General features: G+C 42.0%; 1 protein-coding gene and 1 non-coding gene across 5 annotated transcripts in view; one reads left to right on the plus strand and one right to left on the minus strand.

Moving 5' to 3' along the window:
• Nucleotides 1-4244: 4244 nt before the first annotated feature.
• The window catches only part of CFAP43 (cilia and flagella associated protein 43), an 85151-nt gene continuing 71988 nt past the window's right edge, over nucleotides 4245-17407 (plus strand). For 3 of the 4 annotated variants that reach the window (XM_037063988.1, XM_037063993.1, XM_037063991.1), the window contains exons 1-4: nucleotides 4245-4424; nucleotides 5723-5976; nucleotides 10466-10562; nucleotides 16209-16376. In XM_037063988.1, the coding sequence (XP_036919883.1) occupies nucleotides 4354-4424; nucleotides 5723-5976; nucleotides 10466-10562; nucleotides 16209-16376 (590 nt within the window). In that variant the 5' untranslated portion in view covers nucleotides 4245-4353. Of the gene's footprint in view, nucleotides 4425-4845; nucleotides 5977-10465; nucleotides 10563-16208; nucleotides 16377-17407 lie in introns of all 4 variants that reach the window. The other variant, XM_037063992.1, reaches the window with a different exon arrangement.
• LOC118999557 (small nucleolar RNA SNORA24) lies at nucleotides 8696-8826 on the minus strand. Its single transcript, XR_005069136.1, has one exon. It is a non-coding gene; the product is annotated as a small nucleolar RNA SNORA24 (small nucleolar RNA).

Genomic DNA, 17407 nt, shown 5'->3' on the forward strand with positions numbered 1-17407 from the left:
CTTGCAGTTTTCCCTCTGCTTCAAGGTTTCTGCAACTTCAGGACCTGTGGCCAGGGCCCAGCTTTCGCTCAGGGTTCCAGAACATGCTCTCCAAAGGTTCCTGTCCATGGCGCAGTGACAGATCGCCCAGCCACTTGGACAGCCTTTTTCTCCTGCCAGTACTAACTTAATATGACTACTGGGAGGGTCACTGTTCCTACTGTACCCACAGGACACATCCTTTTAATTTTAACCCAAAGGAAACAGCCCAAATCTGGGTATACTAACCTCAGGTGGTGCTGCTTCCAACAATTTGTTAAACATGTGGATTTTGAAGCTCTAGTGAGTCTCAGAGTCATGCAGGCAGGCAGAGTAAATTTAGTCCCATTGTTACAGGGTGCAGCCAAGAGGAGGGCCCCAAAAAGGGATTTGGAATGGGATCCAGAACTCAAGGTATCTAGGAAATATTGGAGAGACATGTAAGATGTCCTCACCCCTTCCCCCACAGGTGTGAGCTGGGGGAAGGGACACAGGGAGCAGGAACATGCAGGGCTGTTTCATACAGCCACAGCTTTGCAGCGAATCCATGGCATGGTCAGTTAACATATCTATAGCCTCTGGCAGGTTGCTTAGATGTGTTAAATAGCTGTGGCAAGGCTTGGAGACAGGGGGATGGAAGTCACTCCCCCCAAGTTGTAACTGGGGGGCAGGTCCCCCAAGTTACAGCGCCTGCGTGGGAGCTTGGAAAAGATTGGTTCCATGACATGGGCCATTCCTGCCCAGACTCATAATGGCAGCCCAGTAAACTTGGAATAATACAGGAATGCTGGCAGGTAAAACTGATTGTAGGAGGAGTCGGAAATGGGGGTACAGAGGAAGATTGGCACGAGGATTTAAACCCAGACATGGCAGCCATTGGAGTGAGTAGCACTGGGCTTTGCCAGAGTGGTGACCTGACCCTCTCCACAGCTTTGCAGAGAGATCCACATGGTTTTGGCCAGAGTGCAGACCCCTGCAGCTTTGGTAGAAGAGGACCACGTGGCTTTGGGGTACTCCCTTTGGCCACATGGCCTGGGAAGCAGGAGAGACTTTGCCTAGAAGAAAATGGGTACAAAGAACTCTTTGCCAGTAGACCATGAGAAGGTGCCACACGGCTTTGGAATAAGTAGAGATCCTGCCTGGATGGTGACACAGGTGACGGTGCCAGCGGCCTGAAACACACATATTTGCTTCTTCTCCTGAGTTACGGTACCTCCAATTAGGGCAGGTGGATAAGGAAGCACTACGTGTGTCTGTGGGTATCCTAAAGGACTTTGATATTTTAAATGAAAATGTTAGGTCACTACTTTAAGTCTGTAGAGCATTAAATAAACTTTCCTTTTCACAAATCTCTGGCATTGAGAGATGTCTTTCCAATGGGGCGGCGAACATAATGAACCTAGGGCCCCCTGTTCTGTAACACCATAGGTCTCTCAAAAATATCTGGGTTGAGCGGCTGCTCAAACAACCCCACTTTAACTTAGGGGTTAGGAAAAAGGGATTCCAGGGCACAAGGTACAGCTGTGGGAAAAGGGTAGTGAATGTTTTTCTAGTCTGCCTAGATTTGAGAGCTGGTGATGGCTGTTGTGTCATTTACTTGAAAGACAGAAAGAGGGGCTGGTCTGTTTTTCTTTTGATCAGCTCTATTATGGGAGAGACAGAAAGTGCATGACAAGCACACCTGTCCCAGAGCCTTCCTGCCTGGGTTTGAGCCTTACCCTATCCGTGTATTTATGAATTGGCCAGGGCCAGGGCAACTAAGTACCACAAACTGAGTGGCTTAAACAACAGAAATCTATTGTCACAGTTCTGGAGGCAAGAAATATCAAGGAGTAGGCAGAGTGGGTGTGTTGCCACCGTTTAAGGCCAGGCAGGTTCATGGTATTCATGCAGAGGCAGAAATATTCACGGAGCCGTTGGATGTCTGGCATGCCTTTATTCATGGAGCTGCAAGCTCCATGTCTCTCTGCATGTCTCATGTGTGGCACCTGTGCCCTTGCATGTCACTCATCATCATCACCCCCAGCAGGGAGTCCCTACCTATTGAAGTGCTAGAGGGGAACAAAGCCAGAAAGGTGCCAGAAATTATATAGCAGAACGTAATTCTGCGCATGCGAGCTCACTTCATGTTATGGGAACAGTTTACCAGACCCAGTCTCAGGGCTATGAGAACACTAGTTATCAGGCGCCTCCTGGGTTATGGGAACACTGCCTCCCTTAGCTCCCCAGACACCTGGATGAGGAAGCCAGACTGCCTCCACTTACCCTGTACACAATAAAGTCATTTTATCAAACGTTTTATAAACTCTGCTGTTTCCCCTGTTCGACAGCACCTACAAAGTTGTCCTTCTACATTATTTATCCTTTCCCTAGTGCATAGTTTGTCAGACATGTGACACAGTGCCACCCACAGCTGTGGTCGTTTGTGCCCTTTCTATGTGCCCCACCCCTCATGTCTACCCTCTATCACATGGGGATGGAGCTCAACACCCCCCCCCCCGCCAGCGCCACTGCAACCCTACAGATCTATGGCTGTGACCAATCTCCTTTCCCGCCTAAAAGAAACACTTCTCCACTTTTGCCCCATATCCCTGAAATGAAAGACTGCCTAGGGTCTGAAGAACGTGAGGTTTGTGTGTTACGCCTCTACATAGCCCAAAATGCCAGTAGTGCTTTAGGTCACCTTGTTAGGACCATGAAACTGACTCCTAATAGATCTTGTTATTTCTATTCTTCCTACTGTCTTAATTGATAATGCTTCTGTAGCCAGAATACTCTTTTATAAACAAATCTGATCATCATTCTCCTGTTCAAAACCATGTAATGTCTTTCCATGGTTCTGAGGATAAAGACCAGAATTCTCAACTTGACCTTTACCTAGCCCTTGGCTTCTTCTCCAGCCATTTCTTCAGTATTTTCTACTCATCTCCCTCTGTTCCAATCACACTGCCCTTCCCAGTTCATCCAATCTGTTGTCCTGCTTTGATACCTTTCCAAAAACTGCACTATGCCCACTCACCCCCCAACCTCCCAGCAATCACTCCTCCTCCTTTGACTCTCAGTGAAAACAGCACAGGCTCACACAGAAACCATCTCTGACATCCCCCATCCAACTAGGTGAGGACCCCAACATAAGCTCTCATATATCATGTTCCTTTTCTTCTTAATTCAAACTATAATTTTCATTTGTGCCCTGGCTGGTGTAGCTCAGTGGATTGAGCGCGGGCCTGCGAACCACAAGATCGCGGTTCCATTCCCAGTTAGGGCACATGCCTGGGTTGCAGGCCAGTTCCCGGCAGGGGAAACACCAGAGGTAACCATACATTGATCTTTCTCTCCCTCTCTCCTTCCCTTCCCCTCTAAGCATAAATAAATAAAATGTTAAAAAACAAAAAAACAAAACCAAAAAAAAAACAACTATAATTTTACATTTGTGTAATGAAATGGATGTCTACGCCACCCACCCCTCACACCCACCAGTTTCTAAGTTCCAAGAAGGAAGGAATTTTACCTGTTTTGCTGATTATTTTGTTCCAAGTGAGTAGCACCATGCAAGGGAGATTCTCAGTAAATATTTGTGCATGAAATGAAGGAGAGAGGGTGGCCAGACGGGAAGGAGGGACTTAAATAAGCGAAGGAGAGGGCATGGAAAAACGGAAGGACTGGAGGGAAGGGAAGGCAAAGAGCAGGAAGGGTCTGAAAGGGAAGAAGCAAGGACAAGCTGCTGACCTTCTGATCAGGCTATTTTCAGAAGCCATCTGCCTCCTTTAAGTAGCAGAGGGTACATGTGAAAGTGTAATATAACAATGAAAGTCTTGGAACTGTAGATTTAGATTAGAACTTGCTTCAAATCCTACTAAATTGTGTAGCCTTAGGCAAGTTACTTTTCTTATCCCCACTCTCTTTAGCTGTAACATGGGGTCCATGAGGAGTTTGAAGATTAAATAAAACAATGCCTGCATGGAGGTTGTAGCAACGTCTGGCTCGGCCAGCACTCAATATTAGTTTCAGCTATCGCCATTTATTAATATTGTAATTATTTGCCAGGTGCTCGGTAAGGACACTCCAGCACATATTCCGAGGGACCCGCCCTTCGCTTCCCTGGTCGCTCACCCATTGGATGATACGCTGCAGGGCTCCCACCAATCTGCTCGCTTTAGAGGGAGGAGGCTAGAGGATCAGAGCCTATGGGCGCAGGGATTACTGTCTCCAGACTACCGTGCAAACAGTGGAGATCTCCACCGGCGGACAGCTGGGGGTTCGGAGTAACCGCTGCAAACAGGAACTCGGGTCTAGCGATTGCTGCCCAGGGTCCGGCTTTGAGATACACGGGCCATGGCTCAAGGCCGGGAGGTAGACGACAGCTCCTACCCCGCCGTCGCCAGCACCGCGTCCCTGTCCGTGAGGTGTGGCATCGCTATCGGCGACTGACTTCGGTCTCGCGGAAACTTTCTCTGACTTTCATCCCTTTCCTACGCTATTCTGTCTCCCTTTCTGTGGCCCCCGAAACTTTGACCTCGTCAAACGATTATTTAATGACCCCATCTCCATCTCTTTCCCTGTCCCACCCCTTTTATTATCCCCTCCCTTGCTCGTTTGCCCAGCATCCCTCTCCCGGACTTTCCATTTCTGCCTCCTTTTCCTGGCCCAGTGTTACCTTCAGGGATGCTTATCCCTTCTTTTCATAAATAACCCCCACCCCCTCCATTCCAATGAGAGCCCCCCTTCCATACCTGTAGTCTTTGGTGACGTCCCTCCAAACTCAGGGCCGTCCTTCTCTTCCTCCTAATTCCTAACCACTAATTTTGAATTTATTTGCATTTATAGTGGCCTTTGAAAAGCATAAACTGCGGCACAGATGAAAGGGGTATTTCCTTCCACATTGCAGAGTGTCCGTTACCTGGAGTCTGTTCCACACAGCATACTCCCCTGGTCCTGCCTCTTCTCTCCAATCTCTTGAAATTTCTGACCAACCCAGTTCCTTCTCTTACCTTCACCATCTGTCTTTAAGCATATCCTTAATATTTAAATAAAACTAGACTCTCCCTTCATCTCAGACTCCCCTTACTTTAGCATATTCTCGCCAGCACTCCGTACTTAAAAGTATATTCCTTTTGTGTTGTAACCTTTCACTCATGTTGGCTTAATTCCTTTTATTTTCTACATTTATCTGTATTTTTAGACCTAAATATGGCTACACATTTCTAAAGAAGAACATTTCCTATTCTGCTTGCAACCACAAAGCAGGATGTCCTATTTAGAGTTGTTTTTTTTTATAAAGTTTATTTTTGAAATCAAAGGTAATCCTAAAACACTCACCCAGGATACACCCTGTTTTCTATTAGGATCAAGCTTTTTTTCTCTCTGTTGTTTTCACTAGTTCTTTTTCAAGTATACAAGACTCCAAAAATCCTTCTGAGACTTTCTCAGGCTTAGTCAGAGGATTTGCTTCACTGAAAAAGTTCTCTGAAGAAGGCTCTATGGAATTTTAGGTTTACATTTAAATTTCTGTAGTACTTGGACTTAACCTGGCCTCTCAGCCTGCACCAATGTTCTTTTGTCTTAGAGACTGTATAGGGCAGAAAGTGGGTGAAAATAGAATAGATGTGTTTCAAGGATTTTGGTGACCTTTTGTTTGCTTTTTCAAATAGAAGAAAGTATTTGGTATGTATTATATTGATGGTGATGTATCTTTTCCCTAAAGATGGGTGCAAGGATTCCCTAAGCAGGATGTTCATTTTGTCAACGACAGCACCATTTGCTACCCTAGTGGCAATTTCATAATATTTATTAATATTGCAACCAAGAAAAAAACTGTACTCCAGTGTATGAATGGAATTGTGGGCGTCGTGGCAACTAATGTTCCTTATGAAGTTGTGGCTTTTTCTGACCGGAAACTAAAACCTCTCATCTACATATACAGTTTTCCAGGACTGACCAAGAGGACCAAATTAAAAGGTATCCTGCAAGACCCTTTCTGTGCCGTAACGGAAGGATTTTGTTATAAGGTGTAACTAAACCTAGTTCTTATAAATGAAGCATTTTTGGAAGTTTTTTTAACTTTTTTTTTGTAGTACACATTTTAAAAGAAGGAGTCAGGCTGATCAAGAGGACTTTTAATTAATTAGGCTAGAGCCTTGCTGCTCCTAGTGTGGCCTGCTTACCTTCAACATGGTCATCACCTAGGGTATTGTCATAAATGCAGAAACTCTGCTCCCAACCCACACTTAACTTAATTAGAATCTGCAGTTTAACAATATTCCCCAGGTGATTCATGTGCACATGAGCTAGAAGAGTCACAGTACTAAATGCAGTTTGAAAAAAACCTTTTTCAGAACAATTTTTTAAAAGATTTTATTTATTTATTTTTAGACAGAAGGGAAGGGAGGAAGAGAGGGAAAGAAACGTCAACATGTGGTTGCCTCTCACGCACTCCCTACTGGGGACCTGACCTGGATTCCAGGCATGTGCCCTGACTGGGAAATGAACCAGCAACCCTTTAGTTCACAGGCCAGCACTCAGTCCACTGAGCTACATCAGCTAGGGCTTCTTTTTCTTTCCTGATAGCTTATTGAAAATCCAGGTGAATTGATGTAGTATGACTTTTTTTCTCTCTGTTGTTTTCACTGGTTCTTTTTCAAGTATACAAGACTCCAAAAATCCTTCTGAGACTTTTGAAATCATGCAAATAGCAGAAATCAGTCTCTGAGCCTCAGTTTCCTTTTCTGTGAAATGGGGATGATGGTAATATATCCTTAAATATAATTAAGGCTGTGGTGATAATAAGTGAGATTATATGTTATTATAATATGATGTGTCATATAGGACATATTTTGCATGTATGTCAATCAATGTTGTCTACCATTTAAGTTATTCCTGACTCATTCTTAGACCCAGCTGACCCACACCAGGCCGCGGCACATCTATTGGAGCCCATCTAATGGGTCCCTCATTTAACACTCCATGGACAGAAATCTCAGGAGAGATGAGGGCTGGTCTTAGTTTAATAGCCTTTGGGGTCAAATCCATGTTTGAGTCAAGCCAGGGAACTTCACTGTAATTTGACATTTTATTTGAGGGGAAATTTGTGTTCTCACAGATTAAAACAACTTTTAAAACATAACCCATCATACACTGGGAATTGTCTATGTGAACTGTAACTACCTTTCATCTTCGAGTTTTCCCCAGCATGGTGATTTGGTTCTAGCCTGTCTACGAAATTAAAAATGAATTCAAACCAATAGCCATCATTCATATTGATTAACAAAACTCCAAAGGTACTCTCAACAAAATTAGGAGTAAGTCATCAGAGATACCAGTTGTTACTGTTATTATTTCATATCCACCTAGAAGTTCTAGTCAATGCAACAAAATAGGAAATAGAAGAATTATAGCTGTGGGAAAGGAGATACTAGGTAATGCAGTATCTAGGTCTACTAGGGCCAGTAAAAGAGGGCTCAATAAGATGCTGATTTCAAAATAGATACCCACGCAATTAGAAGATTTGGATGCTTAGGAAAAATCCAAAGAAGAAATGTGATTGACCTCAGTGAAAAAACTACAAAGGTCACTGATTTAATATATTAAAAGATACAGAGACATTCCTAGATGGAAAGTTTGGTTATGATAAATATATTTTTTATATTTTTCATAGAAAGTAATTCATAGGTTTATCATCTCTTTTAGAGAGGCAGGAGTACTTAAATGAAATGATTCCAAAATGCATCAGAAAGAAGGAAAAGAGAATGGAAATTGAAAAAGAATGATGGCAGAGCAGAGGGCCCCTTTAACATCATAGTGCTCCAGTAATTAAGGGTGTGGTATGGGTGCGGAGAACACCAGATGAATGAAATGGTTGAAATCTGGGGTCGGATCATAGAGTATATAAAGCTAAGTATATGATGAAAGACACTCACCCCCCACACACGCACTAGATAATGTGGGCTGCCCAACATGGTGTTAAGGAACTATTTGAACAGAAGTGTCCAGTTAGGTACTTACGTTCTACTGGACATCAAAATATGTATCAGATGAAAATAAGAGTTCAATATAAACAATAAATCCATTAAAAAGTAGAAGAAAATATGGTTGAAAATTAGAATGATTTCAAGATGAGGAAGAACTTTTCACAATGGAAAAATTAAAAATAGAAAGATTGACATACTTGATTATATACAAATTTTCAATTTAAGAATATCAAAATTGCTATGGAAAATCAAAAGATGAATAATAAACTGAGGAAAATATTTGGAACAAATATATTCAGGGCATTAGGAAACAATAAGAAAAAAAAGATATATATCCCATTAGAACTAATGGAAAAGGGACTTGCCCTCACCATGAACCACAAAGGATCAAAAACATCAAAAAATGTTTCATTCATTTAAAAAATGCCGTTTAAGTCAAGATGAGATTTTCTTTTGCTTATCAAGTTCAGTTTTTAAAAAGCTTTTATTTCTTTATTTTTAGAGAGGGGAAGGGAGAGAGGGGAAACATCTGTGTGTGGTTGCCTCTTGTGTGCCCCCTACTGGGGACATGGCCCAAAACCTAGGTATGTGCCCTGACTGGGAATTGAACCAGCAACCCTTTAGTTTACAGGTTGGCACTCAATCCACTGAGCCACTCCAACCAAGGCACAATTTTATTTTATTTTATTTTATGTTATGTTATTTTTGAAGAATGTTACTTGTGCAAGTCAGAATCTGATACCAGTTACGTGGTGACAGCTTTGCCAATACACAAGAATATGCTCTTCCATGTCTAGGAAGGGAGACCATTTTATTTTTTAAACCCTATAACTGCTAGGCAGAGTGCAGTGAAATTGGTAGCACTCTTTTTTGCTGAAGGCGGGAGAATAAATTGCTAACAATCTTCCTGGGAGGTAAATATTAATCTGACTCAGTTAAACACACTTCAAGAACTAGAATTCACTTTTAATAAAATAATCAGAACTATGGTCAAAGATTTGTCAAATATGGTGCAAAACATTGTCATAGCAAAAGACTAGAGATAACTTACATCTCTGATGACATGAATGTGGTGGAATAAGTTAAAACATCCCACAAAGGGATATTATGTGGACATTAAAATTCACATTATTAATTATAAAATGCTCAATATAAGGTAAACAACAAACCAATAGGAATAACATAATGTATAGTTCAAGTTTCCTTGTAAAAATGAAGTCTTATGTATAATATTTAACCCATGCTTATTGCAGCTCTAAAAAACAAAATTATATTTAAAGAAAAAATGTCTATTTTTATAAGTTTTACACAGAAGAAAATAGCAGAAAGAAATATACCAAATTTGGTAATAGGATTACTAAGGATATATTTTTCCCGTTATGCATTTTTTTCAAAAATCTTGGGGAGGGGTGGGGGGAGGTAGAAAACTGTACTTGAACAACAATAAAATTCAAAAGTATTTAATTTTAAAAAATGCATTTTTAAAAATTTCAAATAAGTGTAAAGGAAATATAAAATTAATAAGCTTCATTTTGGGGAGGAAATGTCTGTATATAGCAAGGATAGAAAGTTATTCTAGTAAGGCCTCTTTCCCACGGAAAAATTACTTTTATTTTTGTATTGAGTGTTTAAAAAATATAAGCTGTTTTCTTTGTTAATTAGAGTAGGCTAAATAAATTCAATAAATGACAGAGTTTAGCATCATGTTCTGGTCAGTTGAAGTGAGACAGGTGAAAAACAGCGGAACCATTAAAAATGCGCAGCAGTAGCCATTGAGACGTGAATGTAACAAACGAAAAAAGGCAGGCACAGGAAAAGGTAAAGCTTTCACGGAGGGAGCCGCGCTGAAGCACAGCCGAGAGAGGAGGAAGACCAGAGCCGGGTACAGAGAGGCAGAAGCAGGCGCTCCTCGCTTTAGCGTCCTCACGATGTACATTCTAACACATTGTGGCTAAGACTTTGAAAGTCAGTTTTTCATTGCTTCAACTGTAGATGCAAAGGAGAATATAAATTTTTATAGTAGTTGGAAGAACTGGATGATATCAAGCTAAGGCTGGATACGGCCTAAGGTATGGAGCCACAGAAGTAAGCTGGAACTAGTTCACTTCCGCAAGGTATATAAAGTTGTTTGAATAATGTTTTTAATGACAGTATTTCATATAGTTATGGAATATTTTATGGCTCTTGGGTCATTTCAAATCGCACTGGGATGTGCGTGCTGCAGTATGCTCAGTTGGACATTGAGCTCTAGGGGCAGTGAGCTAACAGTCTTCATTCACTCTAACATCTTTTAAAAATGGATCTTAACTTTACTATTAACTTTTTGTTTATTGCGTTAGAAATCATCCAGGAGACTCTTATGCCAAGGGTTAAATGTTTTTGAATTATATGAAGTTTATTAGAAGGGGAGAGTTAATTGTAGAGTGTAGTTAATCCCAGAATATGATAACGAAATCCTTGTAATGGATTTTATATTTTAGGCAATGTCCTTCTGGACTATACTTTACTTGCGTTCAGTTACTGTGGCAGCTACCTGGCCAGCTACTCTTCCCTCCCAGAATTTGAACTGGCTCTCTGGTAAGTTCCAGCATCCTACAGAATCCCTTTCATTTAACTTGTTAAAGGAATCTACGGACTTCCCTGCAAGTTAGGCTACTCGTCCTTCTGGATTTTCTCACAAGACATAAACATGAAAAAATCTGAAACAAGGAAAAATGGAAGAAGTGAAAGTCCAAATCATACTACTTTGGGGCATAAAATTTGGTAGGGGAAAAGCCCTCTGAGAGCTTATTGATTAATTATCATATTTAATTGTCACATTTCTCTTTCATTTATGTGTTATAATAGTTTCTTTGTCAGGTAAAGCATACATTTATAAATGCATAAACTTTCATCTTGTTAATTTTTACACAAAAATTAATTACAAATTAATTTTAACAGAAAAATAAATAGTACCTTTGAGTTGTTTGCATATTTCCCACTGATGTTGAAATTAAGATGGTCTTTACATTAGAGTTCAGTTTGAAGTAATAGTTTTTAGAGACAGTAGAACAGTTATATGCTCAGAGAGTGGAACTTTATGACACGTTTGCCAGTGGCACAGCGAATACCTTTGAATAAGACATATCTGTGGTTCTTGCTGGGTCAGGCCTTGTGGCCAGCTTCAGAGCTGCATTTACTCTTGCATCCTTGATATAAACTCCTTCAGGGAAGTCTTATTAAGGGGAAGTGCAAAATATTCCAGAAATGACTGAGGATGCTCCTTACGCATTAGTATTTCTTGTATAAAAATGTAATATATAGGTTCAGTGAGCCACATGTAGTTTACGCAGTTTCTTTTTTTAATGAAAAAAAGTTCTATTAAGGTATAGTTGGCATAAAAGAAACTACATATACCTATATACAATTTGGTGTTTTAACTTATGAATAAACCCATGAAACCATCACCATAATCAAGATAATAAATGTATCCATCACCCCAGAGGTTTCCATGTGACATTCAGGCCCTGCCTTATTGGCTGCTGCCACATGCACCCTTACCCCACTGCTGCCCTGCCCTCTGCCCCCCAGTTCACCACTGATACGCTTTCTGTTACTCTTAATTAGTGTTTTCTAGAATTTCATAAACAGGAAGTCATACATTATATGTACTCCGTTTTTGGTGTGGCATCTTTCATGCAACATAATTATTTTAGATGATCTCATTTTGAAACTCTATGCTATGTGTATGAATAGTTCACTCCTTTCTATTCTGTGGTATGGGTATACCCCAGTTTGTTTACCCACTCACTTGTCGATGGATGTGTTTGCTTGCCAGGACTGCCATTGACCAAGTACCACCAACTGAGAGGCTTAAGTAGCAGAAATTCATTGTCTCGTAGTTCTGGAGGCTAGAAGTCTGAGATCAGGGGGTCAGCAGCATCGGTGCCTCCTGAGGGCTGCAAGAGAGAATCTGTTTCAGGCTCCTCCCCGTGGCTTGTAGATAACTTTCTTCATGTTCAAGTATTCTCCTTGTACTTGTATCTGTCTCCAGATTTCCCCTTTTTACAAGAATACTACTCATTGGAGTCGGTCCACACTAAATGGCCCCATTTAACTGTAGTGAAGATCCTATTGCCCAAGAAGGTCATATTCCAAGAACCTGAGGGTTAGGATACCAACACATGAATTTGGGGGGACACAATTCAACCCAGAGCAATATTTAAAGGATGACTGGGGAACAGTCTTGTGAGGAGAGAAGGAAGAACATTCTAGGCAGAGGAATGGCATGTGCAAAGATCACGAGGTCAGAGCAAAATGAGGCAGGTGTAAGGATTTAATTAAGTTCTTAAGAGAACATAATGATGAGGAAAAGATATTAGCCATAAGAGGTAAGCCTCAAGGCACAGTCTTCTGAGGGCAGCTCATGAGTAGCCTTGTAAATAAGTGACCACAGAGTTTATGATCCAAATCAGGACAGTTTCAGGAGTGAAAGGGGATGTTATTAATAAATCATATAGAACAACAGGCCTAACCTGGGTTTGTCCTAGGCATCCTGGGAAGGTTACTAACCCTATGTATTGCATAAGCCATGCTAATGGACAGGCACATCTTTTACCCTAAAACCAGGGGGAGGATATTAAAGAGTTTTAAGCAGAGATGTAACATGATCAAATCTGCACATAGGAAGACTCCTTCCAGTCGTAACATGGAAGGTATATTGGAGGGAAATAAGACAAGCGTCAATTAGTCAGCTGTGGCCGTCTGAGTGAGATGATTGCGGCGTGGACCAGGGCGGGGGGAGCAGGAACGAAGGGAAGTGGAGATACGTGGGAGGTGTTTAGAAGGCAATTCCATGGGGCTTGGTGGCTGGCTGGATATTGGACATGTTGCGGAGAAAGTGTGACAGTCCAGAGTTCTACCCAGAGTTGTGACCTGGTCACCTTGGGGACATTACAGTATTATTCTGAAAGATGTCAAGGTCATAGGAGGAGGGGAGATGAGTTGGGAGAAGCTGAGTCGAGGGTGCCTGAGATAAATGGTCTTGTTTAGTTGGCACTTGATATATCAGTTAGGATTTAAGTTCAGCTGCTGTCACAGAAGCCCAAGTTACCCTTAAAAATGGCTTAAATAAGACAGAAGTGACTGCCTCTCGCATGCAGTAGTCTGGGTGCGAGAGCTCAGACTGGTATGGTGGCTCCCCAGAGTACGGGGCCAGCCTGGCGCTATCTTGCTCTTCCATTCCTAGGGTGTTGCCCTCATCTCTAGTCTGAAGTGGGGGCACCACCTGTGTATTTTTGAGAGCCAGTGAAAAGGCGAAAGTTTAAGGGAAAAGCACAAACGCTTGATGGAATGCATAGCCTAGAAGTTGTACACATCACTGACACTTAGATCCCATTGGCCAGCTTAGTCACAAGCGATGTTGAGCTGCAAGGGAGGCTGGGGAATGTCCTCATGGTGGGTGACTGTGTGCCTGGCTAAAAACCAGGGGTTCTGTGACTCGGAGGGAGATGTAGAAACTAGATATTGAGGGACACAACATGTCACTGCCACAGATATCCGGGACGGGAGCTCAGGGTAGGGGGCTGGAAATAAACATTTGGAAGTTGTTAAATCAGAATAGTAATCAAAGTGCTAAATGAGTAAGCATACCTAAAGAGGAGCTTTGGACAGAACTTAGAGCAACATGAATAAAAAGGGACTTCAAGAGGAAGAGGAGCCTCATTGGAGACCCAGAAGGAGCAGACCCAGGAGGAAGGACGGTTCCTCAGAAGTCAGAGCCCGTGTCAGAAGCCCACCAGCCACTTCAGTAGGGAGTGAAATCTCAGGAAAGAGGCCTGCAGGGAAAGGGGAGGAAAGCAGGGAAGGCGGAGAGCCCTTGTGAGTGCACATTGCTCTGCTGGCCACCACTTGGTGCCCAGTACAGTGCTCTGTCTCCCAGGTAGTCTGTTGAGAGGCTGTATGAGCAGTGGGCTGGGAAGGGGAGAGGAAGAGATGAGACGTTGTTCACCAACTCCTATTATCCCATCAATCAGAGGTCCACTGCACAAGGTATTAACTTCACCACACCTTTCAGTTTATTGTGACCTCCTGCATGTCATGCCCGGGGGCTTAGGGAAGCCTCTGGGCCTGTGGAGCAGACCTGAGGTGAGGCACAGGTGGGTTGTACCCACAGGAAGTTACACCTACAGAGTTGGACAGCCACCAAGTAAGCTAGTGAGAACAGGTGACCAAGGCCTGTGACCTAGGCCTTAGAAACAGTGGGAGCCTGAGCGGTATGGGGTATCCATAATAGGTATGTCGCAGAGTCGAAGGGTCACTCCAGAAGGTCGTCATGACAGGCAGAGTCAAATCCTGCAGAAGGAAAGTTAGATGGGCCTGAGAAGTGCCTGTCAGATTTCGGAGGAAGGTGGGTATCAGTGAGTCTGGGAGACAGCTGTGTCTTTGAAGCATTGGTGATGGATGCTGATGTCCTGGGATGAGGAACGAGCAGGAGTGAGGAAGAGGAGACAGTAAGTTAAGAACAACTCCCTTGAGCAGTTTGGCTTGAAGGGGGCAGGAGAGATAGACATGAATGGGTGAGACTGAGGGAGGGCTTAAAAAAAAAAAGAGAAGGAATCAGGAGAGACTGATGGTCCTAAGAATGCAAGACTGGTAGGATCCGGAGCACAGGCTGGTAAGCTGGCCTTCGGCAGGAGGGACGTGCTCTCCACGGTAGCAGGAAAGAAGGAAAGAATGGCACAGATCCTGACGGGTTGTTCGGCTCAGTGGCAGGAATTTGGCAAGATTCTCAGCTCGTGTCCTCTATTTTCTTCATTGAAAACAAGGCCATTTACCAAGAGTAAGGTGGAGAGGTGAGAGGCTTCAGGAAAACAGGATATTAAAAATGACAATAGGGGAGGAGCACCACCAGGGGAACAGTAGGGTCTGAGGTTACACTGAAGCTCCAGTGGGGGTGGTACCCAGGAATTTTTAATGTCCTTGACACATGTAGTCCTGTGATCTTTGTTCCTACGTCTCCAGCAGCCCGGGCTTGCAGTTGTATGCATCCAGGCATGACAGTTTTTGCCGGGCACCTGAGGCAGAAAGTCAAAAGATCCAAAGAACCAGCAATAGAATGGTGGACATGATGGACAGGATGTTTGTGACAAGGATGAAAGGAGGGGAGAGCAGGAGGAACCCAAATGACCAAGTGAGCTTAATACGTATCAGTTCCACTTTCCCAGTCACAGCTCTGAATGGAGTGCTGGCTCCTTGTATGAGGGGATAGCTCGCATTAATATTTTTCTCTTTATTTCCTCTAGCAAGGGACCTTGCTCATGGTAGGCATTCAAGTAATTCTCTTGAATAAATAAGTGAATAAATGAATTAATCAATTTTGAAGAATTAGTACTATGATTTAAAAAGCTCAGTGAATGATTGCCCAGACTGGAATGTGGCTCAGCTGGTTAGACGTCGTCCTACAAAATGAAAGGTCACCCACTGATCCCTGGTCAGGGCACAAGCCTGGGCTACAAATTCAGTCCCCGGCTGGGGTGCATATGAGAGGCGACTGATCAATGTTTCTCTCCCTCTCTTTCTCTCTCCCTTCCCCTCTCCCTAAAAATAAATAAAGTCTTCAAATACCCTCAGTAAATGATCAATCAGCATCAGTATATACAGTATACCAAGAATCATGGAGTACTCATATGTAATATAGAGATTTGGACACCGACACTTATTTTTTGGCAAACGTGATGATATATTTTATTTTCTAGATTTGGATGAGTTAAATTCAAATTTAATGAAAAAGATAAAACAGTCTTGGTAGCATATGAGTAATATTTTAAAAATAGTTATTTTGCTTTCTTTTTAAAAAAAATTTATTTTTATCTTTATAGAGAGGGGAAGGGAAAGAGAGAGGGAGAGAAACATCAATGTGTGGTTGTGTCTCATACGTCCCCTACTGGGGACCTGGTCCACAACCCAGGCATGTGCCCTGACTGGGGATTAAACCAGCAACCTTTTGGTTCACAGGCCCACTCTCAATCACTGAGTTATACCAGCCAGGGCTTACTTTGCTTTCTTTAACAAATATAGTAATGGTAAGCATAGTTAGTAAAAAAAAATTGATATTGTCATAGATTATATAAATTATATAAATTATCTCAATTTATATAAATTATATTCAAATAATTAGATAAATGTTCTCAAGATATGAGATTCAAACTAATTATTTTTTACCAAATGCAATTTTTCTCTAAGGGACTGGGAATCGAGTGTCATTTTGTGTAAGAAGTCACAACCTGGTGTTGATGTGAGCCAGATGTCTTTTAACCCCATGAACTGGCGCCAGCTGTGCTTGTCAAGTCCAAGTTCAGTGACCGTGTGGACCATTGAAAGAAGTAACCAGCAGCATTATCTCAAAGCAAAGTGAGAGACTTCATTACAATACAATATAGTGGTAGTCTGTGTTTGCATTCATGTAATGTGATCAGATCAATTTGATGAATTGCACTTTATTTTTTAAGGTTTTATTTATTTATCTTTAGCGAGGAGAAGGGAGAAAGAGAGGGAGAGAAATATCAATGTGTGGTTGGCTCTTACACACCCCGTACTGGAGACTGGGACCGCAATTCAGGCATGTGCCCTAGACTGGGAATTGAACTGGCGACACTTTGATTTACAGGCCAGCATTCAATTCACTGAGCCACACCAGAGAAGGCTGATGAATTAAACTTTATATCTTAAGTTATAACATCTTTCTACATATATAATGATCTTGGAGTGGTTCTTTGCATTTTAAAAATATTCTCTGTGATTTGATTTTCCAATGAAGTTCTTTTGGGTATCAAGTCCTCCTAGTGCTTTATCCAACATCATTTAATTTTCCAAAACTTTATTTGCTCTTACTATTTCCAAACACAGTTTTTTGCTCCTATTACTTTGATACCCAACTGAAATCCCCAAAATAAGAAACTTTTAAGTATGAAAATTTTATATAGATTATACCTTCAGCCACATTATCTATAATTAAAAGGGTAGTTGCTTATAGTAGATCATTGGAGTTACTGTTTATTAATAAATAGAATGGGCCAAAGAGAAATTCTATGACCAATGAATGCCCTGGTGATAGTTGATGAGAATGGCGTCTTGGGTGAAAAGTGCTTGAAGACTCAGTCGCCCCCGTGCTGATCATACTCTCCCAAGTCAAAGACATTAATGGGAGACATTAATGTTTTAATGTTGGCCATTGCATCCTTGAAGTCGCAATTTTTGAAAACTACTTTCTTCAGAGAAATGTAAACCTGGTAAATAAAGTTTTCTAAGTGGAAAGCCCTAAGAGAGACACTTCTCTCCACTTAGTGCTGTTCACATCACAGTTTCGTTTTCACGAGGACCCACCAGGTAGCCAGCTCTGTCCCCAGACAGAGTTGGCAACACGAACTTTTCATAAAATGGGT

This window comes from Sturnira hondurensis, unplaced genomic scaffold (genome assembly GCF_014824575.4).
Source record: "Sturnira hondurensis isolate 20B ecotype Veracruz unplaced genomic scaffold, ASM1482457v3 Scaffold0014854, whole genome shotgun sequence".
NCBI lineage: Eukaryota > Metazoa > Chordata > Mammalia > Chiroptera > Phyllostomidae > Sturnira > Sturnira hondurensis.